The sequence below is a fragment of the Atractosteus spatula genome, chromosome 5, assembly GCF_055471065.1.
Source record: "Atractosteus spatula isolate fAtrSpa1 chromosome 5, fAtrSpa1.hap1, whole genome shotgun sequence".
In the NCBI taxonomy this organism is placed as follows: Eukaryota; Metazoa; Chordata; class Actinopteri; order Semionotiformes; family Lepisosteidae; genus Atractosteus; species Atractosteus spatula.
In genome coordinates this window covers 34,173,124-34,193,801 of record NC_142710.1, presented here as the reverse complement: position 1 = coordinate 34,193,801, position 20,678 = coordinate 34,173,124, and the positions used below count along the sequence as shown (strand labels likewise).

The window sequence follows — 20,678 nt, the reverse complement described above, 5'->3', positions numbered from 1 at the left end:
AATACCATTTTTTTTGTAGCATATGCACTACCATGAAAGGTAAAATCATTGTGCTAATTATCATGCACCAACAAGTACTGACAAACAGGGGGTCTGCTGAGAAAGTCACAGGCTGGAAGCAGGTGTGGCCACCGCTGGCAGCAATACGGGCTGTACGATGGGAACACACTTTGTACAAAGTTGCTGATGCAATCAAGTTCTCGAATGGAATTCTGCCTCTCGTCTTTCATAGGGTCTGGACAAGCACCTGCCTGTTCACGGTCTTTTGAGGTCTAGATGCCACACGTCATACAAGCTCTTCCAGCAAACGTTCAGTCTTGTCTCATAATAAATTTGTTGTTACACAAGCAGCATGATGACGTGCATTGTCCTGCTGGAAAGGTATCATGAACATGAAGGGCAGGAAGTAATGTCCCCGGATTTGATGACTGCAGTACAATGCAGTGAGACTACTAACATCTCCTAAAAGCTCAGTAGCAATAAGACATGCCAGGCCAGATTAGCACTCATGGAACCCCTCATTGGTCTACCAGATTGTGGCCTATATTTAACAGACTGTCTGGCTGTAATGTCTTACCAGGGGAGAAACTGCTGACTGTAAATCCCTCATGGAGAGTAACAGTGTGCTGTCTCAGTCCAGACTCCAATGTACCAATGAATCAAAGGCACTGTTCTATTTAAAAGCAAGATACTTCTTCCTTGATTTTAATCAAGCCTGATACTCAGCAGGTTAAATTACTTTATCACCTGTGCGCAATCAACTCACTAATCAGGTGATTTAGTGCTTCTGCAATAAAGCCACATATTTTTGTGTATATCATGTTTGGTCATGAAAGATTAACTCTAATGATGCCAAAAATATTTAAGCATCCAAAACAGGTATGCTTTTTCTAAAACCATACATTCATAAACAAGGATGATATACTAAGCATCAAAAGAAACTTAACACATCATACAGTACTTCTGATCTTTGCTTCCAGTCAAAGAATATTAAAAAAACAAAAGCATGACCTTCACAGTTTCTGAACAGAAGGTCCTGTATGCTTCTTTAAATACTTAAGTTTATTTCAGCAGTTTGATGACAAGGAGAAGAATTCTAACAACAAAATAGCGTCATTTTACCACTGGGAACATAATGAGATCTGGGAATATCATCTGGTATCTGGGTTGGTGAAGTGGAGTGTACAGGTTCTACATCTATTCTGAACAGTATGTCTAACTGGTAGGGCAAGGTTCTGTTTTGGGATTCTGGTTTTCATAACTGAGCAACAGTGCAATGACACACAGCTCTTCAATAAAAGGCAATAAAGATTCAGAAATACAAATCCCTCAAGCACCCCGATAGCCAGCTGTTAGAATCTGCCATTACAGAATACAATTTTCACTTTCACATTACAGTGTGTTCCATTTCATTACAATGTATTAATAAATGAATCAGCACAAGATTGTTTCAATCTTTTATTTTGTGGTTTGTATATTACAGTGAAAATTGAAACCCCATTTTCTATACTTACTAATACATATTAAATTTACATTTTAAAAACAGTTTTTATTTATTTATATTTGGTATGAAGAGTCCGCTCCTCCACATTTTAATATTTTTTATGCATCTTGCTCAATGCATAGCGCATATTTCCGAAATACCACACGGAACTCACGAGAGATTCAAAATTCGGATTTATTTTGCAGCCACACGATGGCGCACAATTCCACCATTTACACAACTTCGTATTTCGCCAGTTGTGGACTGTAGTTTGTGAAAATTACGATTTCTTTTTAATACAACCATAACTCTTAAAACTTGCAAGTAAAAATCTCGCTCTTGGATATACTTTTCATAATCTAAATTTCAAGGACGCTTTATGATTTATTTTAGAACAGGCTTTATTTACTTTAATTAATTAATTGCTTACACTTATATAGCGCTTTTCTGGACACTCCACTCAAAGCGCTTTACAGGTAATGGGGACTCCCCTCCACCACCAACAATGTGCAGCATACAGTCCAAATCCAACACATTTAAAGGCAATAATATTCATATTTTATTATCTGCATGGATGTGGCTTTGCATAATAAGCCTCATTATAAATCCAGAAAAAAAATATTTTTATAAAGTTTAAGCCCCCAACAATTCATAGGGGACAGATGAAGATATAAATAAAAAGTACTAAATACATGATATGGGAAAAATACGTTAAAATCAGTTATGATATCTTTCATTAGCTCTATAGAAAGGTTTGTAAAACCAGGTAATTATTTTAGTCCCTGTTACGTTCTGGAGGGTTATCACAGTGGCTTAAGAGGACTTCATTCACGGTCTAAAAGATCAAGTTAAAAACAGTCTCAAGGCTCCTGCTACAGTTTTACTGTGCACATTATTTAACGGTCTACCTTCACATTTTTCTCTAAGAACCAATTTAAGGAAAACTCACTGACATTCATTTACGTTTAAGTATGTCCAGCAAATAAAATGACTCTTTTTACCCTTTTCATAGAACTCCTCCCAACCTGTCACAAGTCACAGCTGAGACCTTGGATTCTAGCAGCTCTTCCTCAAAGCAGTAATGCGCACATCTTTACACAGACCTGTACAGAGGGCCTTCACCAGTCTCTGTCCTGCGGCTCCCTGTAGGGCAGACCCAGGTGCCTGAAGACATCCTTCTCTGTGGGCGTGGGAAGGGGGGCGCCTGTGCTCACCTTCAGGCTGCCCCGTCGCAGGACATCCTTGTTGAGTGAATGCTCCGACAGGCTCATGTTCTTCGTTTTGGCCAGAGCCCTCATGGAGCGGTTGAAGTGTGCCGAGCCAGTGAAGTACAAGATGGCGCAGGCAAACTCACTGTAAGGCACCACAATGATGTCCAGTCGACGGTGGCGGGACTCGGGGCCTGGGAGACGGCACACCCCCAGGTACTTCTTCTGTTCCCCATTCTCCTCATGGCTGACCAGATCATCTGTCAGAAAGCCTTGATCATAAAGAGCAAAGTGTTGAACTAATTTTGGAGTGACAGTGGTTAAAGAGGCTCTCTCCTCAGCACAGGAATCTGCACAGGATTTCAACAACACGTCGTCACAGGTATCATGATATTCTTTTTACAAAAGCATTGTCTTTTCCCAAAAGTTCTTCCCTAATTACAGCCATGAAAAACTCCCTATAAGGCCAACAAATAATGTTTTTCTATCTGTGCTAGAGTATGCAAAAAAATCAAACCTGTTTATATGAAAATATTATATTCGATGACATAAAGTAAATAAATTAATGGCTGACCATAAAGTTATAAGTTTAACCGAGAAAATTGTATTCAAGGAATTAGTAAAACTGATGTCATTGAAAGGAGTTTGCAGCTAAACAAAGCTATGATAATTTATTGTTTTGGTTACAGCTGCATCAGCAATTTACATTCATTCATATTGTTTAAAATAAATTTGTACGCAATAAAAATAAATAAAGCACACACTAGGAAGGAATGGTAACAATGGGAAGTCATATGTACTCGTCATACCACTTTGATGGAGGATGTGCAGTATTTTACTGAAGATGCCCTTGTGGGATTTCCCATCTGGGTGAGTGATGAGAATGTCTACATCTCCACAGGTGGGTTTCCCTCTTCGGTAGGAGCCGCACGCCACTGCCAGCAGCCCCGGGTTCAAAGACAGAGCCGCTTCCTTCACCTGAGCTCACACAACAGGCAATGCAAAGAGGCTGGAACTTTTCAAACAAGGCCACTTGGAGTTTTTTTTTTAAAACCATCCCTTGGAATTAGATAGTTTTATTAATATTTGCATTTCAAAGATACTAGGCTTCTGTCAGCCTTGCCAGAATATAATATGATCTGGATTCACAAATTAAAAATTGCTGTGTAGTCCCAGACTTTATTTTAATTATGAAATAACACTAGGTAGTTTAGTGTTAATGAGGGCCTGTGAAACCACTGAAAAAGTGTTGAAACAGAATATCTTCTTTTACGCAAGACTTTAACTTGTAATTACATTTTTTACTTGTCAATTGCTGCAATTTACAAGACATGGTGAGTTATTTGAAACATAAACAAGTAAAGGCTAATTCCATGCTGAAAAGTAAGAAGAAGAAACATGCAGGCTCTTTCTACAGGTGTTTTGCATTAAAAATATTTTATTACCTCAACGATTCAATGAAAAAGACTGCAGATCATGCTTTCTAATGTAGGAGTGATTCTGGTGCTTAATGTAGGTTATGAAAGGCTAAAAACATACACCATACAGGTGACACCTGAAGAAGACTTTACAGCCAAAACATTGCATTTTCTCTCTTTTCTTTTCAGCCTGGAATAAACCTATTACTTGTTCCTTTGCAGACTACGCATGCTGACGCAGCTACCCACCTGAACTATTTTAAGCTCCTATTCCTTTTCATTGAGCCACTCCCTTATGAATGGTTGCAAATCGGCACTGGAGTTATTCAAGTAAAACAAGCACTGGGCAAGTCTGTAAACAATGTAACCTTTTCTAAAACTACCAGGGCATGCTTATTTTAATTCAAAAGACAAATGAAATATTTGCAGGTTTTGACATTATGGAATTTGAGATATCCAGTAAAACTTCATAGCCGGGATACCTGTTACTAAGGAACTGAAGTCCATGAGTGATGTAATATACAATTGCGATGCTCATACTTCAAAAACCCCAATAAAATGTTGCTACTTTCATTCTCTTCCTGAAGTTATTTTAAAATCTGTATTTTTAAAGAATATCCTTTCTGAAATATTTTGGGCATTGTTTTTTCAGGGCAGAAGAAAATTATTCCGTTAAATTCCACCTTCATCCCTGTTAAGATGCTCCTTCCCTGTATTTTGGAGTCTTTTTGAACCTTTCATCCAAGTTAAAGGGACAACAGCAAACAAATTGCATTGTTCCTTTAGACATTTTTCTTTTTTCAAAGGCTTTTATTATTATTATTTAGGTGTCTGTCTCATTGAAGTCAGAGAAGTCAATGGCTCCTTAGATCTCAGTTTGACAAGTTAGGAGGACACAGGCTAATCCCCTTAATCCCCCTATTCTCCTGGACAGACCCAATGGGAGCGAGAGATCTAGGACGAGTAATCCCATAAGAAAAACAATAGGATTAGTCCTCAACTCTTAGGCTGACAATCGGGATTCTAATGATTGACTTGCGAAGTGGGACGAGATTCTCGAATCTGCTTTTTTGTCTCCTTTTAATTTAGGACAGGAGGAATGCCAGGGAGAGAGGGACTGGAGGTCTCCAGGATGGCCTGTATTCTTCAGGTCCAGTACCCATAGCTGACTGACAGGACTGGGGTGGTTGCTGCTGCTATGGTTACTGTAAGGAGGCAGGACAGCACGGTAGGACCTGTCAGTCACATTTGCCCTCTCTTTCTTATTTTGATTTTAAATACAGTGCTCTAAAAGGGAACTGGATTGATAGTGTTCAAAGAGGGGCCTTTAGTTTTTTTTTCCATGGAGCAGGTAAACAAGAGAAAATTCAAACAAAACTGCAAAGCTTCCGTTAACACAAACACAAGAAAGAGATTTTAACCATTTCTAGACACTTAACTTCATAGCTACTTTCCAGCTCCAAGTTAAGTGTTCAAGATGCAGAAAATGGAATGTTCACGATGAAACTTGTTTTTTTTTATAAATGCAAGAGGAGTTTTAATTTTGGGCAATTGCTCTTTCCTTTGTTTTATTCAGTATTTAACATGCATAACTCATCAGAGCACCAAAAACTGAAAAATTGCCTATTTAAATGCTTCACTTTTGAGACAAAACATGCAGTCATATCTGACTTTGGACCAAATTAGTAAATTTAAATTGTTAGAAAAATAAACATGAAAATTGCTTTCATGATAAAACACTACTAATAAAAGACACATGAAGTGGAACAGGTAATTATAATCTGATCTGTACCTTACACTTCTAGTATAGCGGTACATAATAACTAAATGTTACCGTTTTCTCAATCTCAGCAGCCTCCTCCCTTGGCATTCTATCCAGGAAGACATCATAGTGCTTCAGTCCAATCACCTGCTGGCTTGTAAGAGTGGCTTTGGTGCGGATGTCTTCCAGAGTGCGAAACCCCTTCACATACAAGAGAGAGGTAGAAAATGTGAAAATATTTTCTATTTAAACTTCCTGAGCATCTTAAAAGCGATATTTAAAAAAAAGTGTTGAGATCAGTTTTTGTGACCCAGACCCTTTCCAAACGGTACCTGCTGATACCACATCTGGGCAGTCTTGGATCCGACCCCCCAGATGTTGGTGAAGAGCTCCAGCACTGGCACGCTTTCTCCAATGTGATCAAGTTTGCGAAGGTTCCCACTTTCCAGGATCTCTTTGATCTTCTCTGCCATGCGCTTCCCTATGCCCCGTATCTTACAAGCCTCCTGTAAATAGAAAAAGGGCACTGAATATCAGAATGATAAAGGTACCTTGCTCCTTTTAAACCAATGTATCTTTCCTAGATTTTTTAATTAGATCAACCACATATGATATATTAGCCACATATTTAATATTTCAATTTCGGATGAGCCTTCTACAGGTGTGAATCAGAGAGAGTACAGTGGCTGGAATATATAGTAAAGCCAAAGGACAGAATCAGTGAGAATGGGCACACAGGTGGGAGACGACTTTCCATATGAAAGGGGTCTGGGGGAGAGGTGTAAAAAAACTGGAATCAGGTGATTTTTGAAAACAGTCAAAAGCTGAAATGTTGTTTCTTCCTACTTTTTAATAATCTTTACTTATTCTTTACAGTGTTACCATTCTACATATTTGACAATAAATTATATCTACAGTAAATGTCATCAGAAAGTTTATAATTGAAAGGGAGCCATTAAGCTTATCATTGTCTGGTTAATGCTTCTTCTATAATTGTAACATGATAATACAACAGCCAATAGTAACACCACATTTAACCTTAGCTAGAGAACTCAGTTTAATCCTTACTACTGGATTATTTAACTATTGATTCATTGTAGCTTTTAAACATGCTGAATCGGAAGACTCTTGTATAGTATGGCACTGTGGTTTCTACCTCATATGAAGAGACAGGTTTGTGGTAGCTCTTGAGGGCATTGATGGCTTTGGAGTATCCCAATGCTCTCCACTTGTCCCCTTGGTGTGTGTAAGCCTTGGCCAGAACTTCCAGCTTGTCTGTGATGTGCCGATTGTGATTGTCATTCTTTGCTTTTGAGGACTGAGCACAGACCCATTTCCCAGTGACAGGGTCTGGTTGTGCGGGGCTGGGTTCGTCTGTAGTGGGGTAGCAGCCTGTGAGAAGAGCTTCCAGATCTTTCTGGGAGACACCAGCCTCTTCAGTATCACTCCCATCATCATCTGAAGTCTATTAAAGTCAGAACAGCAACAAGAATAACAGACTTTGAAATTCACTTTGAAATAAAATGGCAAGAGGAAAAACAGATGTGTTTTGTCACAATACATATTTTGATGGTCTTGTTTTATGTGAAATGGCACGAAACTAAGCTCAATAGTATTTTAACCCCAACATATGTTGATGAACTACATAAACAAAACAATCAGGTGGATTTAATCAAATAGTTTGAGCAGATATCAAACAATCACAGAAAACGTTAAAACACACATCAAATAATCAGTTTTCACTATTAAATGTGACATACTGGCAAAATGGAAACAGAAGGTTAGTCTTAGGTATGGCTTCCATAAGAATTAAAATACTTCATAGCAGTGTTGATACACAGGGTAGATCAACCTCTGTACATTATGAACAGCTGTGTAACGTTCTGCCACTTCTCCTGAACAGCTGCAGCAAACTAGTGAAGATTGAACAGTTGTTCCACACACGTTCTACTTTTGTCAGGAAGAAAAAATAGCAATAGCAGAATCTTAACATTGTTTTCTTAACTTGTGCCTTTGTAACACAAGAACTGTGTGGTGTTACATTGTCCTTCCAGAAATGACACCTGGATAGGCTGGCAGGAACAGAAAAAGTGTGCCAATTTCTAGCAGTAAGATTGTTCTAAATCTGCAACAGAGGCATTTGAGATGCCAGTCCTTTCTGGTAAATATCAACCAGACGGGTCTTCATTTCTCAAGTGGTATATTGTCATATCTCTTCTCACATAAATTAAAATAATGTTTTTTATATGATGTTGTACACAGATGTTTTAATCAACTCATTATAGCTAATTTAAATTCAAATACTAATGACTGTTATTGTTTTTATGAATTCACTCGACCTGAGCTTGGTATTTTGTTTTCCCAAAGAACAATCCTACTAAATCTATGTCATGATAACTATGTAACTATGTTTGTGCCCAAATATGTGAAAAGGACTACTGTGTTTTCACTGTGTGCAGATGCATTCTTGGAGCAAATGTTGTGAGTCTTGGCATTCTAGCAGAGCAATACTAAAGTGATGCAAAACATTTGGTAAAAATTGTAGCATCCTGGGCATTTTCTTGCATGTTATTGTATTATTTTATTGACTATTTGGAAAACAACTGTAAGTTAAGCATCTGCATTACAACAAAAATGTATTTTACAACCTCAAAATTACAAGCAAATAAATATTGTATGTATTAATATAAGGCAGGATACCTGTGCTCTGTGACTGGAAATAATTGTGTTCAGTGATGCAGACTCCTCTATCTGGACAGTCTTTGAAACTGTAGCCTCTTCCTCTGTCTTCTGCTTATTATTCGGCTGTTGAACAATATCATTAATTCCCAATGCAGATCCATTACCATTAAGAGAATTTACCTTTACTTGCTCATGATTGGAATCCAGGTGCCTGTATTGTAAAAAATCAAATAGAGAGGAAATGGTATTAACTACATTGGTTGGTAGGTGTGCATTATCACACATGATCCATCTACATATACTGAATTCTAGAACAGAATGACGTTTACAGCATGTCTGTTATACTCACTTCATAAACTAATATACTAGTGACAGAATATCTCTAAGAATGTCAGATTCATATTCACCACAGAATGTACTTCTTAGTCTTTCCAGTTTAAGTTTAATTCCAGTTTAAGACAATTTAATTGATAATTATTGGCTCTACTGGATGGACATTTTTTCAGGCATGTAACTTAAAGGAGGTACTTAATTTAAACATAATATGTAAAAAAAACATTCAAAGCCCTGAATAGAGTGTTAACCTTATCCACTTAATGAAATAATTAAATCTAATTAGTAAGTGTGAACTTCAACCAGTCAACCATTCCAAGCAAATTTCTCCAGGAATATGATACTCCTTTCTTTATTTGAACTGCCATTTTGCTTGAGGATTTTTTGTTTGCATAAAAAGGATGGGTCACACTGAATCAAGCAGTCTAGACAAAAAGTTAACATGTATGTGACAAAAACAAACACAAAGAAAGGAAAATGAGCCATAAATAAATTAATATGGGTCAGACTGGCCTTGTGCACCACACAGGGTTTAGCAGAGATACTCAAGGAGAAAGCTGACCTGACACGAGAATGGAATTCTTATGGAAGTACTGAACGATTCCCCTATGTTCAAGTATGTTCATTTCAACAAGGCTATGTCCTGTATGAACATTTATATAACAACAGTGTTTCCACCTTCTAGTCTAATCTGGCGAGATCTCAGAACCTAAGAAATGCTAGACCTGATCAATATTGAAATGGGAGACCACTAACGTTTCTAAATTGCTGCTGTAATGTATTGTTGGACCAGTAAGTGGCACTCTTAGCTGAAGACCAGAACTCCCAAATCCAATGCTACGGTAGGGTGACGGAAAACACTTCGGATGAGATGTTAAACCATGGTTCTGACTGCTTAGTCATTAAAGATACCATGGCAATGTTCGTTAGCATAGGGCTGTTAACTTTGACATCCTGGGTAAATTCCACACTCGGTTTATACAATCTGGCCTTCCTGAAGGATACACTTAATTTGGCATGTCAAGTCATTTCTCACTTCTCCATCTGATCTGCTGTGTAGTGGAACTACTTGAGCATCATCCAGGTGGGTACAGCATCATTTAAGTGATGAATGATGTGGTCCTTTCATGCACATTAATTGCTTTGAAATCCTCAGGGATGAAAAGTGCTATATAAATGCAATTAATAATTAAGAGCAATGCAAATATACTTTGTATTAAATAAAAGTGTAAATGTGAGGCTGGAAAAAAGTAGAGATTTTAAAGCTATACTAAAGACAACTGTTCTGCAATGTTCACTAATTTAAAGAAGAGACATTTGAGGTAGTCCAGAACCCTGGTATTGGAGCTCCACCAGGTACAACCCCACTGGACAGAAACCTCAAAGACAATTAAGATCAAGCTGGAGAAAATATAACTTTTGATGGGCCTGTAAACACTTAGAAAATCACCTAGGAAGAGATGGAATCTGTTAATGGAAAAATAGATGTGGTCAACATTACTAGACATGCTACCACCCCGACCCTGCAAGACAAGCACAAAACAGATTTATAAAAGGGGCTGGAGGAGGGGTACATTTCTTTCTGTATACAATGCAAAGGGCACCTGTCAGGGATGAAGACACTGTAGCCTGCAGTGTTGAGAAGCTTCTTTTCAGTGATGCACAGACTCAGCCAAGAGCACTTCACCAGCTGTACTGCAGGGGGAAGCTTGTCTACCTTCAGAAGGCGCAAAGCACGATCATAATTCATAGAGTCATCCGCAATAACATGGGTGACACAGGGGGAAAAGGTGTCCACAACTTGGCCCCCATTCTGGACAATTTGTGTCTGAAAAATTGTAGCTCTTGCATTTCCAATCCCAGTTTGGATGATATAAGCACATATACCATTTAACCATGTGCCTGAAACAGAAGAGAAAATACAGCAGGTGGCATGAAGAAATGTGATTTCATACAATGGTATGCATTGCTCTGTATCTTATTTACTAGAACTATTAATTATCTCCATTAGAAATTAATATTTTCCAACTCCCCAAACAGATTTAATACAAAAAGGAAATATGTCTTCTTGGTATTTTCCATTACGAATTCCTACTGCCTGTAATACTTATTGCCCCTTAAAATATGTCCCATACGTTTATAGCTGGGAAGTGTACAAAGTAAGAAAATTAACATCACACTATTCTTTATCCTTCATAACAATAGGAAATCAAACACTATAAATATTCCCAAACACAAATCTGATTCTAACACAGCAAATTTGTCTAATGTAATCTAGGGATAATTTCCATCAAGTTAGGGGAATCAATGTAGTTCAGAGCTCAGAGCAGACATTTCACAGTGTAAGCAGTTACCTGTAACCAGCTCCTTCTGTTGCTTCTTATTCTGGGGTTCTACTTCTTTCTCCAACTGATGGCCAATTCTTTTCACTTTCCGAAATGCTTTTACAATACCACGGGCCTCCATACATTCACTGTCCTAGGTGACGGGAGAGCAAGAAATTACAAAGCATCTTAAGATATTTAGTAGCCGTGATGAAATTTTAGAACATACCCTGCAAAACAGATTTGTTTAGGAGTTATAGGTGTAGATATTTACCCTTTACCCTTTGAATTAAAACAAAAACGACACATTAATATGTATAAACTATCTGTTCTACAATGAACATGCTTTAATTGTTGAAAATATTATGACCACCTCTTAAATCTTTACAAACGTAGGAAATGTATGGTTGGCCTGAGAAACTTATGGACAGATTTTCATTACCATCCCTGGTCAGAACAATTACAAGATCTAAATCCAGTACAAGTGTACAACAAGTACAACAAGTGGAACTGTTGGAACATGCAGCTTAATCCACCCAACACAGTTACACTCATTAAAACCTCAACTGAAAGCAATGCTGCCGGAATACTGGAGTGGAACTGCACCACAAAACGTTTCGGGACTTTCTGGAATACGCCCCAAATCTGTTCTGGATTCTTATCATTGTTGATCACTAGTGCTGTCGTATTCTGCAGTATGAATAAAACAGCAATTCTGAACATAAAAGAACTGTGATATACATTGTACTCGTATGGGTTTAGGTTGCTCTTATTGGCAGGTTGTTACGAAATATTGTTGAGAGGACCATGAAGCATATTGTACACAGCGCTACAGACGTCTATATGTATGATATATGTATCTATTAATTGATATGTATATATTTCGTAAATAGCACCACATTGTTATTTAAACTACAAAAATCAAAATAAACTCCCTTACCTCGCTTTGCGCAACGAGCTTTAAAGTTTTCAGGTTTAAATAGCATTGAAGTTCCGGGTCGTTTAAAAACACAGCTAAAATAATATAATAATATAATAAAAAAAACGTCGATGTTGTTAATTGTGTTATAAATATAACATTGAGTTATATTTAAATTAATTAAGTTATGAAAATATTAAAGATTATTATTGGGTTATTCCTATTGCCATGTACGTTAACGGTCTGTGGTTGTCATGACAACGGGCAGAGCGTGGGGTCGGAAGGAAGTGGCTGTTTTGTGAACATGGCGGTGCAGTGCTGGCTCGACTCGTTGAAAGCTACAAAGAAAACGGCTTTAATACAGGATGGTAAACTAATCGTAACATCATAACATTAGTAGTAGTATAGTCCTAATGAAACCCCATTTAGATATATGCTATATTTAACGCTTTTGGCTCTTTAGAGTAATCTTGTATCCACACGTGCGCTGAAATACCTAGAAACAGCCAGTTGAACTAACTTTGAATTTAAATGTATCAATATTTTACATTCATATTCGTAATGCCGGTGTCTAATAGGTGATCAAAAGAGGTTTGTCTGATCGTTCTTGTTTTACAGTGGGCGCAATGACAGTTCTGATCTGCCCATCACTAGCCTTTGAGAGCATCTTAAAGTGAATACTTTGATTTCTTTTTCCTTCTTATGCAGGAAAGAGAAAAGTGCATTATCTATTTTCAGACGGCAAAGAGATGGCAGAAGAATACGACATAAAGACAGATGAATTAATTGGTAAGTGATAGCTATATTAAACATGGATTTGATGACATTTGTATTTTTGTCACTCGTAAGTTTTTACTAATGTAGAATTTTTTTTTCTGTAAAATGATGAACTTATTAAGGAATAATTCCTAAAAGCAGATTTTGCCCTTTTGTCTATTGTATTTCTTTTCCAGTTCGAAAGTGGCGAGTGAAGAATGCACTGGGTGCACAGAGACAATGGGAAATTGAAGTGGGGGAGCCAGGACCTTCCATTTCAGGTGCCCAGGAGTCTCAGCTGATAAAGGAAAATAGCTCTAATGTACGTGAACTCTCTCATGCACACCCTCAGGACTGCTCTGAAAGCAGTCATCAAGAGGGCAATTTAATTGTATTGCAAAATGCACAGCTGTGAAAACAGACTTTCATTTTCATGTTGAAAGGTGTGATACATATTGAAACGTTAGTGTGGATCTTTTCACAACCAGAAAAACGCTGCGTATATTCAGTGTTTGATTAAAGTCTAAAAAAGCAGATTAGGGCTCAGTTTATGCCAGTCATTCCTACGAACGTCTACAGAACCAACAGTAAAAGACAAAGCTTAAGATGCGAGAGGTAACTACAGCGAAGAGAAGAGTAGTTTACACAACTTCTCTGGGCATATGACACAGGGAGCTTAGCCAAGTCAGTCAAGTTGATATCCTGGGCCTTTTCAAAACATGCTTGAATAAGCTCCTTGAATCAATTAGATACTAAAAATCCAAACTGAGCTAGATGGTCCTCATTACTGGGAACAATTTTTTTATGTACTGAATATAATAACTACAACATACAATAAACATGGTAACAAATTATGTTGTTATTTTGTCAAAAATATTATGAGACAGAACACAGACCCCACAGGAATGCAATTTGTACACCACTTTCATCCTTTTAATTCTTTGTTGGAATAGTTGTCATTTCCCACAGTCCTAGATGCACCAAGAAATAAAACCAAGTAAGAACATGAGACGTCACAGATGGGAGACAGAGCAGGGAACTCCTGTCGTTTAAATGAAATTAAAAGTAGTGGCAGAAATAAACAAATTGATAAAATAATTTAAAATGTCTAGATTATAATGATAATGCAGTTGTTAACATACTCCATATAAACAAATACATGTTACTGCTGGAAAGACCCTTAGTATACAGTCATTTTAACATTTTAGGAAATATCACCGAATGTCACCTTGCTTTTTTCAGCCTGTGTTCGTGCGCAAAGACACCAAAACATGTTTTCAGTGGAGAATCCGCAACCTTCCTTATCCCAAAGAGGTCTACAGCCTTTCTGTGGAGCAGACAGAACGTTGCTGCATTGTCCGGACAAGCAACAAAAAGTAATCCATACGTTACTCATTGTTCATAACAGGTGAAGCACTCCATCTGCAGTACTTAGCTTTCAAGCTAGGAAATGTCACAGAATATAATCATGAAAAGCAAGTGAAACCAAAAAATCTGCACTGCTAAAGTTAAACACATATTGACAATTCAGTATACTGAGTATAATAGTCATTTTAATATTGCAGAAAGTCTTCTCTATAGTGAGATATGAGTCAAACGTTGTCTTAAAACCAGAATGACATGTCTTATATTTGGACTAAAAGTGCACTTGCATTTTTAATTCCTAATGTTTTTTAGGAGTATATTAGGAGAATATTGTTAAATGAAGAATATTGCAATATTTATCTGATTTGGATGTAGCATGTGTCTTTAGTTAAATGAGTAGGATGAACTACAGATTCATGAATACAATGGTTAGGTTCATTGTTCCCAATATTTGATTGATGTGCCCACTACTGTGTATTTACATAAAATGGTATTTCCATCTCTCTCCCCATAGATGGCAGTATTGGCGTAGAATAATGTGTAGTAGTGAAATACTCTCATCTTAACCAAGGTCCACATTAAATATGAAGATCATCACTTCCCCTGTATTTGACACTTATTAAAAAGGAGGGTATGACATACTATCCAGGAACTAAAGACAGCACAGAATAGGTTCCTGTAGTAGGAAACATGTATATGTCTTTAGAGTGGTATTGCAGGTGGCCAGATAAGACCGAGCTATACCACAGGCTTCTTCAAATGTTATTCCAGTCCCACTGCGCCACCCAGCTGCTTTAAAATCCCCCAGATTGCTGGAATCCCTGCATCTTGGCAGGGACTTTGCAGGAGGATACTGTTTCTCCTCTGTTAAATAATTTGCTTTCACAGAAAAAGCTTGGTTTCCCAGGGTTCGTGTATAGAGTCTGGCTAGGGAATACAATTGTAACTCAGGCCTTTAAAAAGATGCTAAGCCAGCAGTCTCACCAGCAAATCACTAATGTCCTTGAAGTGTTTTCTTCCACCTAAATTTTTTTGTAAGGGTTCTCCTCAAGATCAGCCTTCTTCCTTGGATTAGTGAGAATTAGAAGCAATTTACAATTTATTAGTGAGAATTAGAAGTGATTATACTCAGCTGAATTTATCTGTGTACATAATGTAAAACAAGTCTCTTATATAGTTATTCGATGTTTAATGCAACACATTGCCAAATCTTGGTTTTAGTATAAGATTGTGAGAAATGTAAATAATTCCCATTTGCTTTCACAGCAGTCAATAGCAGGCCTTCCAAGCTGATGTTTCCCCTTGCCTCATCTGTAACTTTTGGTGAGGTTAGCACAGGTGCAAAAACAGCACTTGAAACATCCCTTATCCCCAGGCTGTCTGTTCATCATAAAACAAACTTGATGCATCTGAGTATTACAGAATCTAAGATGCACGTACAGGCAAGTGCTACATCACTCACTCTGCTTTAAGAATGGCTTTTCTGAGTAAAGAAAAAAATAACATTATGGGAGGAAAATGTATGTTTTTCTTTGGGTTAGTGCTGGTTTCTCAGGTGTGCTGCATAATCCCACAAATCCCTACAATGAAGGCCTACAGCCCCAACGATGCCATTATAAGTCCTAAATTTCATTCCTGCCTTCAGCCTCAGGTCTCAGTCGGATGCAGATAGCTTTTCTACCATTCCCTCTGGAGTGGTTTGACGTTGTGTCGCATCAGTTCAGGAGCCAACTTTACAATGTACACAACTAAATTTAATTATTCAAGTAAGTTGTATTTTTTGTGGCGGCTAGTCCTGTATCCTCCAACATGATTAGAAATTAAATTGACAACAAATGCAGTCTTTTATCATGGAGTATTCTGTATGAGTAAGCATTGTAAACGGCACTTTAAAGACAATGATCAGTTCAACCCAGAATCCCATATTAAAAGGGAAAAATATCTTCCACTACAGTGAGATTATGTTTTAAGAGTGAGATTTGCTTTATTCTGAGTGATAAAGACCCTATTTAATATTATTGGTAGAAGAATACTCACCCCAACTGTGCAAATGGGTATACAGTGTTGCACTTCAGGTTCATTTTGACCTCAGTCATTATGACGTTCACCACAAAGGTCAATGGGACTGGAAACTAGTGCAAATATCCCTATGAATGGAGGGATCATGGTTAACAGCATTATTCAAAAAGGAACTGGATACCACTCCAGGGGAAACAGCCTAACAAGGATGAAACTTGGTGAGCTGAATAGCTTCCTTGGGCTTCCAACATTCCCTATGCATCTTTTCTACAGTCATATCTCTTTTTGTGATGAATGACTGTGATACGAAAATCTGGCAGTTGAAGAACATGCTTTTTACGTCTGGTTTCAGATTTTTTTAAATAGTTATAATTTACAATTAAGTGTTACAAAAGTTCTGCATCAGTTTAAGATGCTTGTGTTAAAGGGGGCATTATTTTCTCAGGTCAACCGAGCCTTCACAAGAGTAGGACAGGTACAAAAATATGGCAGGAACTTGGACATTTCCATGAGCACATCTGTGCAATGTGCAAAGTTGTTAAAAACATGTACGTGGTCATCAATGTACCATAGATATAAACCAAAGTTTATATGTATAGTTATTTTTAACTTTATTGTTGTCAAGAGACAGCTGATTAGGATTTACCACCCCAGCAATAACCCCAGTAGTTACAGACATGGCAAAAATGCACATTTGGAGGTGGCAAATGCCAGAAACCAAAGAGAGAAGGAACTCTGGAGTGGATTATCCCAAAGGATACACTGTTACATGTGTCTTTTTAGTTAATTCCTGTAAATCCTCTTGGCCTCGCTGCAGAGTCCCCAGGAAACTAAGTCTTTGGCTAAGTCACTCTACCCCTTTGCTAATAATATCTTGAATTGTCTGTTATACAAATAAAGTCACCCAAACCACAGTTCATCTTTAGTTTATGAGATTGAAAAAAAAACAACAAAACTATCAGTCCTGCTTTTTACAGCCTTCATGATGACATGTTAACGTTTTAACACAAACCTTGCAATAAGTTTGCAAGCTACAACAAATCAATCTAATGAAAGAGACGATTATCAAGTTTTAAAGTAATGAAAATTAAGGGTAGCTTAGAACTTGAATTTTTCAAACACCTTTCTTAAAGTCACAAACTATCCTCCTGGATGCCGTATAACTTATAGCTGTTGTATGCATGACCTATTGCACTCCTTCAATGATCACAGCAGCAAAGGGCCAGCAAACCAAAAATATGTCACTCCAGTCTGGAAAATGACTTTCTTATAAAGTGGTTTAGGTGATGCCATTCATTGTCACTGACTGTACTAAGTGCAGCTGCATTAGGCTGGCATGGCGCACACTGAGAAGAGACCTGGTTAAACGAGGCAGTATTTTGTGGGTAGCCACAGTCTGAACTTGGAAGAGAGCAGGTTTTAATGCACTACAAACGGACTCTTCTTCCAAATGAACAGTGCTGAAAGTACTGTGCTATAATTGTGTCTGTGTCCCCTAGGTGTGGTCTTATTAGTAGTTATGATATTTGTTTAGGTAAGGGATACATCCATTTGATAATACTAGTTTTACTTGTAGCTTTATTCATAGATTAAAGGAAAACACCAACACAGCAGTTACAGATGGAGGACACTGCTGCTCAAGGTGTGCTGGTGCTCAGTTTTTTCATAGTTGGAATTAATTGCAGCAATACAGGATTTATTTTTAGCTGAAGCTTTAACAATGAAACCCTTGAGAAGAGATGCAGCAAGTTACAATGACTTCATATTAATCCAAGAAATACCTAAGAACATTAACAGCACAACTTCAACGCCATAGATTAAGATGCTGTTTATGTCAATGCTAGTAAAGTCTGCACTGTCAAAAAAGCCCATTTCTGTGAGTAGAAAGTAAACTGAAGGTCCTAAGAGGAATTTTAAAGACTATACACTGCCATACAGTATTAAGTAATTAGTATTGATGTTTTACCCTGTCCCGTGCAGGTATTTTAAGAAGTTCTCCATTCCAGACCTAGACCGGAGCCAGCTGCCTCTGGATAGCTCTGCTATCAGCTTTGCCCATGCTAACAATACTTTGATCATCAGTGTAAGTTCGGTGAAATTTACTACTGATCTTTGGAGTTGAAATGAAAGGGGGGGGGGGGAGACTGCTTGTAATTGGGGGTAGCTCACTACTATAAAAGATGCTGCGTCTGAAAAGTAGATTCGTACAAGAGTGAGTGAGCTCCAAGAGATACAAAATGTTATTTTTACGCTTTAGTTTTTTAAACCTTCTTCCTTTATACTAGTATAACAGAATACGGACTATGCATTTGTGAGGAACATCAAGTTTATTGGTTATAATATTTTGAAAAGCCTCAGTAGGTGAGCTGAAATCTGTTTATAGAGGATTTAAATGTTAGAATGAAGGATACATACTTTCACACTTCAAAGTATGGCAAATTAGTATTTTATCATTGTAGATACCTCAATTTAAGTGTTTAGTATAGAAAATAAAAAGTAGTGAAACAAAAAAATCATTAATATTTTATGCTAGTAATGCTTTTCATTATCACACCAAGTCCACCAAGACTAGAAAACATATTTTACCTAGATGTGGCTCATAGGAAATGGGAGTAGTGTGAAAGGTGCATTAAAGATGAGCTGAGATGGAGAAAGAGGCCCACTGGTTCCAGATACTAACAGATGTGTTTGTGTCTCCTCACCTGCAGTATCAGAAGCCCAAGGAGATTCTGCTGCTGGAACAGGAGCTTCTGAGAGAGCTGAAGAAGATGAAGGCCACAAGTGATGGAGAGGTGGACTGTAAAACACAATGATCTGCTCCTGATAACTCACAGACGGGCCCAGATGCAGGCCATAGCCACAAAGTATAGACTTTCAGTCTAAAAATACACGATGGTATAGCATCTTTGTATGCACATGCCGATTTGCACATTTTCTCTGTTTTTTGCCTGTTTTTTTATATAGGGTGTAAGAAAAGAAATAAAGTACTTACCTGGCAAATATTTTGCTCTTGAAAAAGGTCCTTTTTTGATATGTAACTGCTGACAGTTTTTGTAATTGAGTGAAGGTCTTGTGACAGACCTAAAGCACAGGCCTGTCACTTTGTTAGCATGATACTGGCACGATGTCATTAACATTTAGACTAGGGCAGTTTTTTGACTGACATATTATAGCATCAAAATGACTAGTTATTAATAAGTTATACCAGTGAATTAAAGACTGTACTGTATATATTACTTGTCCTGTCCAGTTTTAATATTTTGAAGTAACTCATGCATTAATTCCCCCAGAATTATGTCTACTTCAGTATTGTCAGGTGAATACATTTATACCAATATTGCTTTGAAACTTTGAAAAATTATACAAGTATGTAATTATTATTAACAGTGCCAAAATAGATTAGGAAAGATTCATATAATGCTTCTAACCCTTTATAGCACAATTATTTATTGTATTTGACATTTGATCTTCCCGGGGATTAATGCATTTTAGGCTGTGCAACAAAGACTTGTGCTATTTGACAGAATTTTATCAGATGTGTTAAATATTTTCTTAGAAATACATTTTTTATACCTTTCTATATTTTATACAGACAAATTAAACTGCTTGACTAAAATGTGACTCCAATCACATTTCAATGACACTATGATTATGGGTCTGAAAATGTGGATAGCTACTAATAACTTTTGATCCAAGAGTGTGTTTTTAAATCCAATTCTGTTTTGGTCAACTAAAAGTAAGACTAATTATAGTCAAAATTAAAGTCAATTTTAAGTGGGTGACTTGAAATTGACTGATTAATAGACATTTTATTTGACTAAGACTATAAATCAAAAACTGGGAACTAAATTAACACTGGTGATTAATAACTTTTGGCCATTTTTAACAACTAGAAAATATATCCTATTATCTTACAATTAGCATTGTGGTTATCAGTGCTTTATCATCTGCCCATAAATCAAAAGGGTTGTAACGTTTTTCACCAATCCTGGTTTAACATAAAAATGTCTTCCTTTAAGATACACGGTTATAATCAATTGTTTTAAATTTGAATCATGTAAAAGCATAGGTATGTGGGCATGTATATGAAGGAATAAACTGAAAAACCTGTTTTAGTTTCAATGACACTATGATTATGGGTCTGAAAATGTGGATAGCTACTAATAACTTTTGATCTAAGAGTGTGTTTTTAAGTGTTCAGACTAACAAAGATGCATTCTAGCACTCCGTTTCAGTATAGACCGAAAAAGCATGAGAAATCCCTGGGCTTTAACTTCTGTGGAGTAAGAAATTTGTTTTCATAGGCCCTGGATTACCAGATGTCAAGACATGTGTTGGCACGTTGGCTGTAACAATGATGTGTAACTCCTGTTAAGTACCTGTAAAGCACTGTAAAATGGGACAGTGAA

The 20,678-nt window shown here is 37.2% G+C and overlaps 2 protein-coding genes across 4 annotated transcripts; one reads left to right on the top strand and one right to left on the bottom strand.

Annotated features, from left to right (window-relative positions):
* Positions 1–1,448: 1,448 nt before the first annotated feature.
* Positions 1,449–12,208, bottom strand: poll (polymerase (DNA directed), lambda). Of its 2 annotated transcripts, none has more exons than XM_088917494.1 (9): positions 12,151–12,208; positions 11,241–11,364; positions 10,491–10,788; positions 8,572–8,764; positions 7,028–7,336; positions 6,204–6,377; positions 5,944–6,072; positions 3,501–3,669; positions 1,449–2,963 (listed from the first exon to the last, which is right to left on the bottom strand). In XM_088917494.1, the coding sequence occupies exons 2-9, from the start codon at positions 11,350–11,352 to the stop codon at positions 2,602–2,604; spliced, it is 1,746 nt and encodes a 581-aa protein (XP_088773620.1). In that variant the 5' UTR covers positions 11,353–11,364; positions 12,151–12,208; the 3' UTR covers positions 1,449–2,601. The 2 variants fall into 2 exon arrangements, with proteins under 2 accessions (XP_088773620.1, XP_088773621.1); XM_088917495.1 differs by having other exon boundaries at positions 1,449–2,951.
* Positions 12,209–12,411: 203 nt separating this feature from the next.
* dpcd (deleted in primary ciliary dyskinesia homolog (mouse)) lies at positions 12,412–20,343 on the top strand. Of its 2 annotated transcripts, none has more exons than XM_088917200.1 (6): positions 12,412–12,497; positions 12,838–12,918; positions 13,083–13,207; positions 14,128–14,261; positions 18,250–18,352; positions 18,978–20,343. In XM_088917200.1, exons 1-6 carry the CDS (start codon positions 12,434–12,436, stop codon positions 19,080–19,082), a joined length of 612 nt encoding a protein of 203 aa, XP_088773326.1. In that variant the 5' UTR covers positions 12,412–12,433; the 3' UTR covers positions 19,083–20,343. The 2 variants fall into 2 exon arrangements, with proteins under 2 accessions (XP_088773326.1, XP_088773327.1); XM_088917201.1 differs by having other exon boundaries at positions 12,483–12,497; positions 12,868–12,918.
* Positions 20,344–20,678: the final 335 nt, after the last annotated feature.

Excerpts from the sequence above, each read along its gene's own strand:
- poll (XM_088917494.1), bottom strand. The coding sequence starts at position 11,352 with ATGGAGGCCCGTGGTATTGTAAAAGCATTTCGGAAAGTGAAAAGAATT. Across the intron at positions 8,765-10,490 it reads AGTGTCTTCATCCCTGACAG|GCACCTGGATTCCAATCATG; the intron begins GTGCCCTTTGCA and ends TTTACAATACAG. Across the intron at positions 2,964-3,500 it reads GCACATCCTCCATCAAAGTG|GCTTTCTGACAGATGATCTG; the intron begins GTATGACGAGTA and ends TTTATGATCAAG.
- dpcd (XM_088917200.1), top strand. The coding sequence starts at position 12,434 with ATGGCGGTGCAGTGCTGGCTCGACTCGTTGAAAGCTACAAAGAAAACG. Across the intron at positions 12,498-12,837 it reads AACGGCTTTAATACAGGATG|GAAAGAGAAAAGTGCATTAT; the intron begins GTAAACTAATCG and ends CTTCTTATGCAG. Across the intron at positions 12,919-13,082 it reads AAAGACAGATGAATTAATTG|TTCGAAAGTGGCGAGTGAAG; the intron begins GTAAGTGATAGC and ends TTTCTTTTCCAG.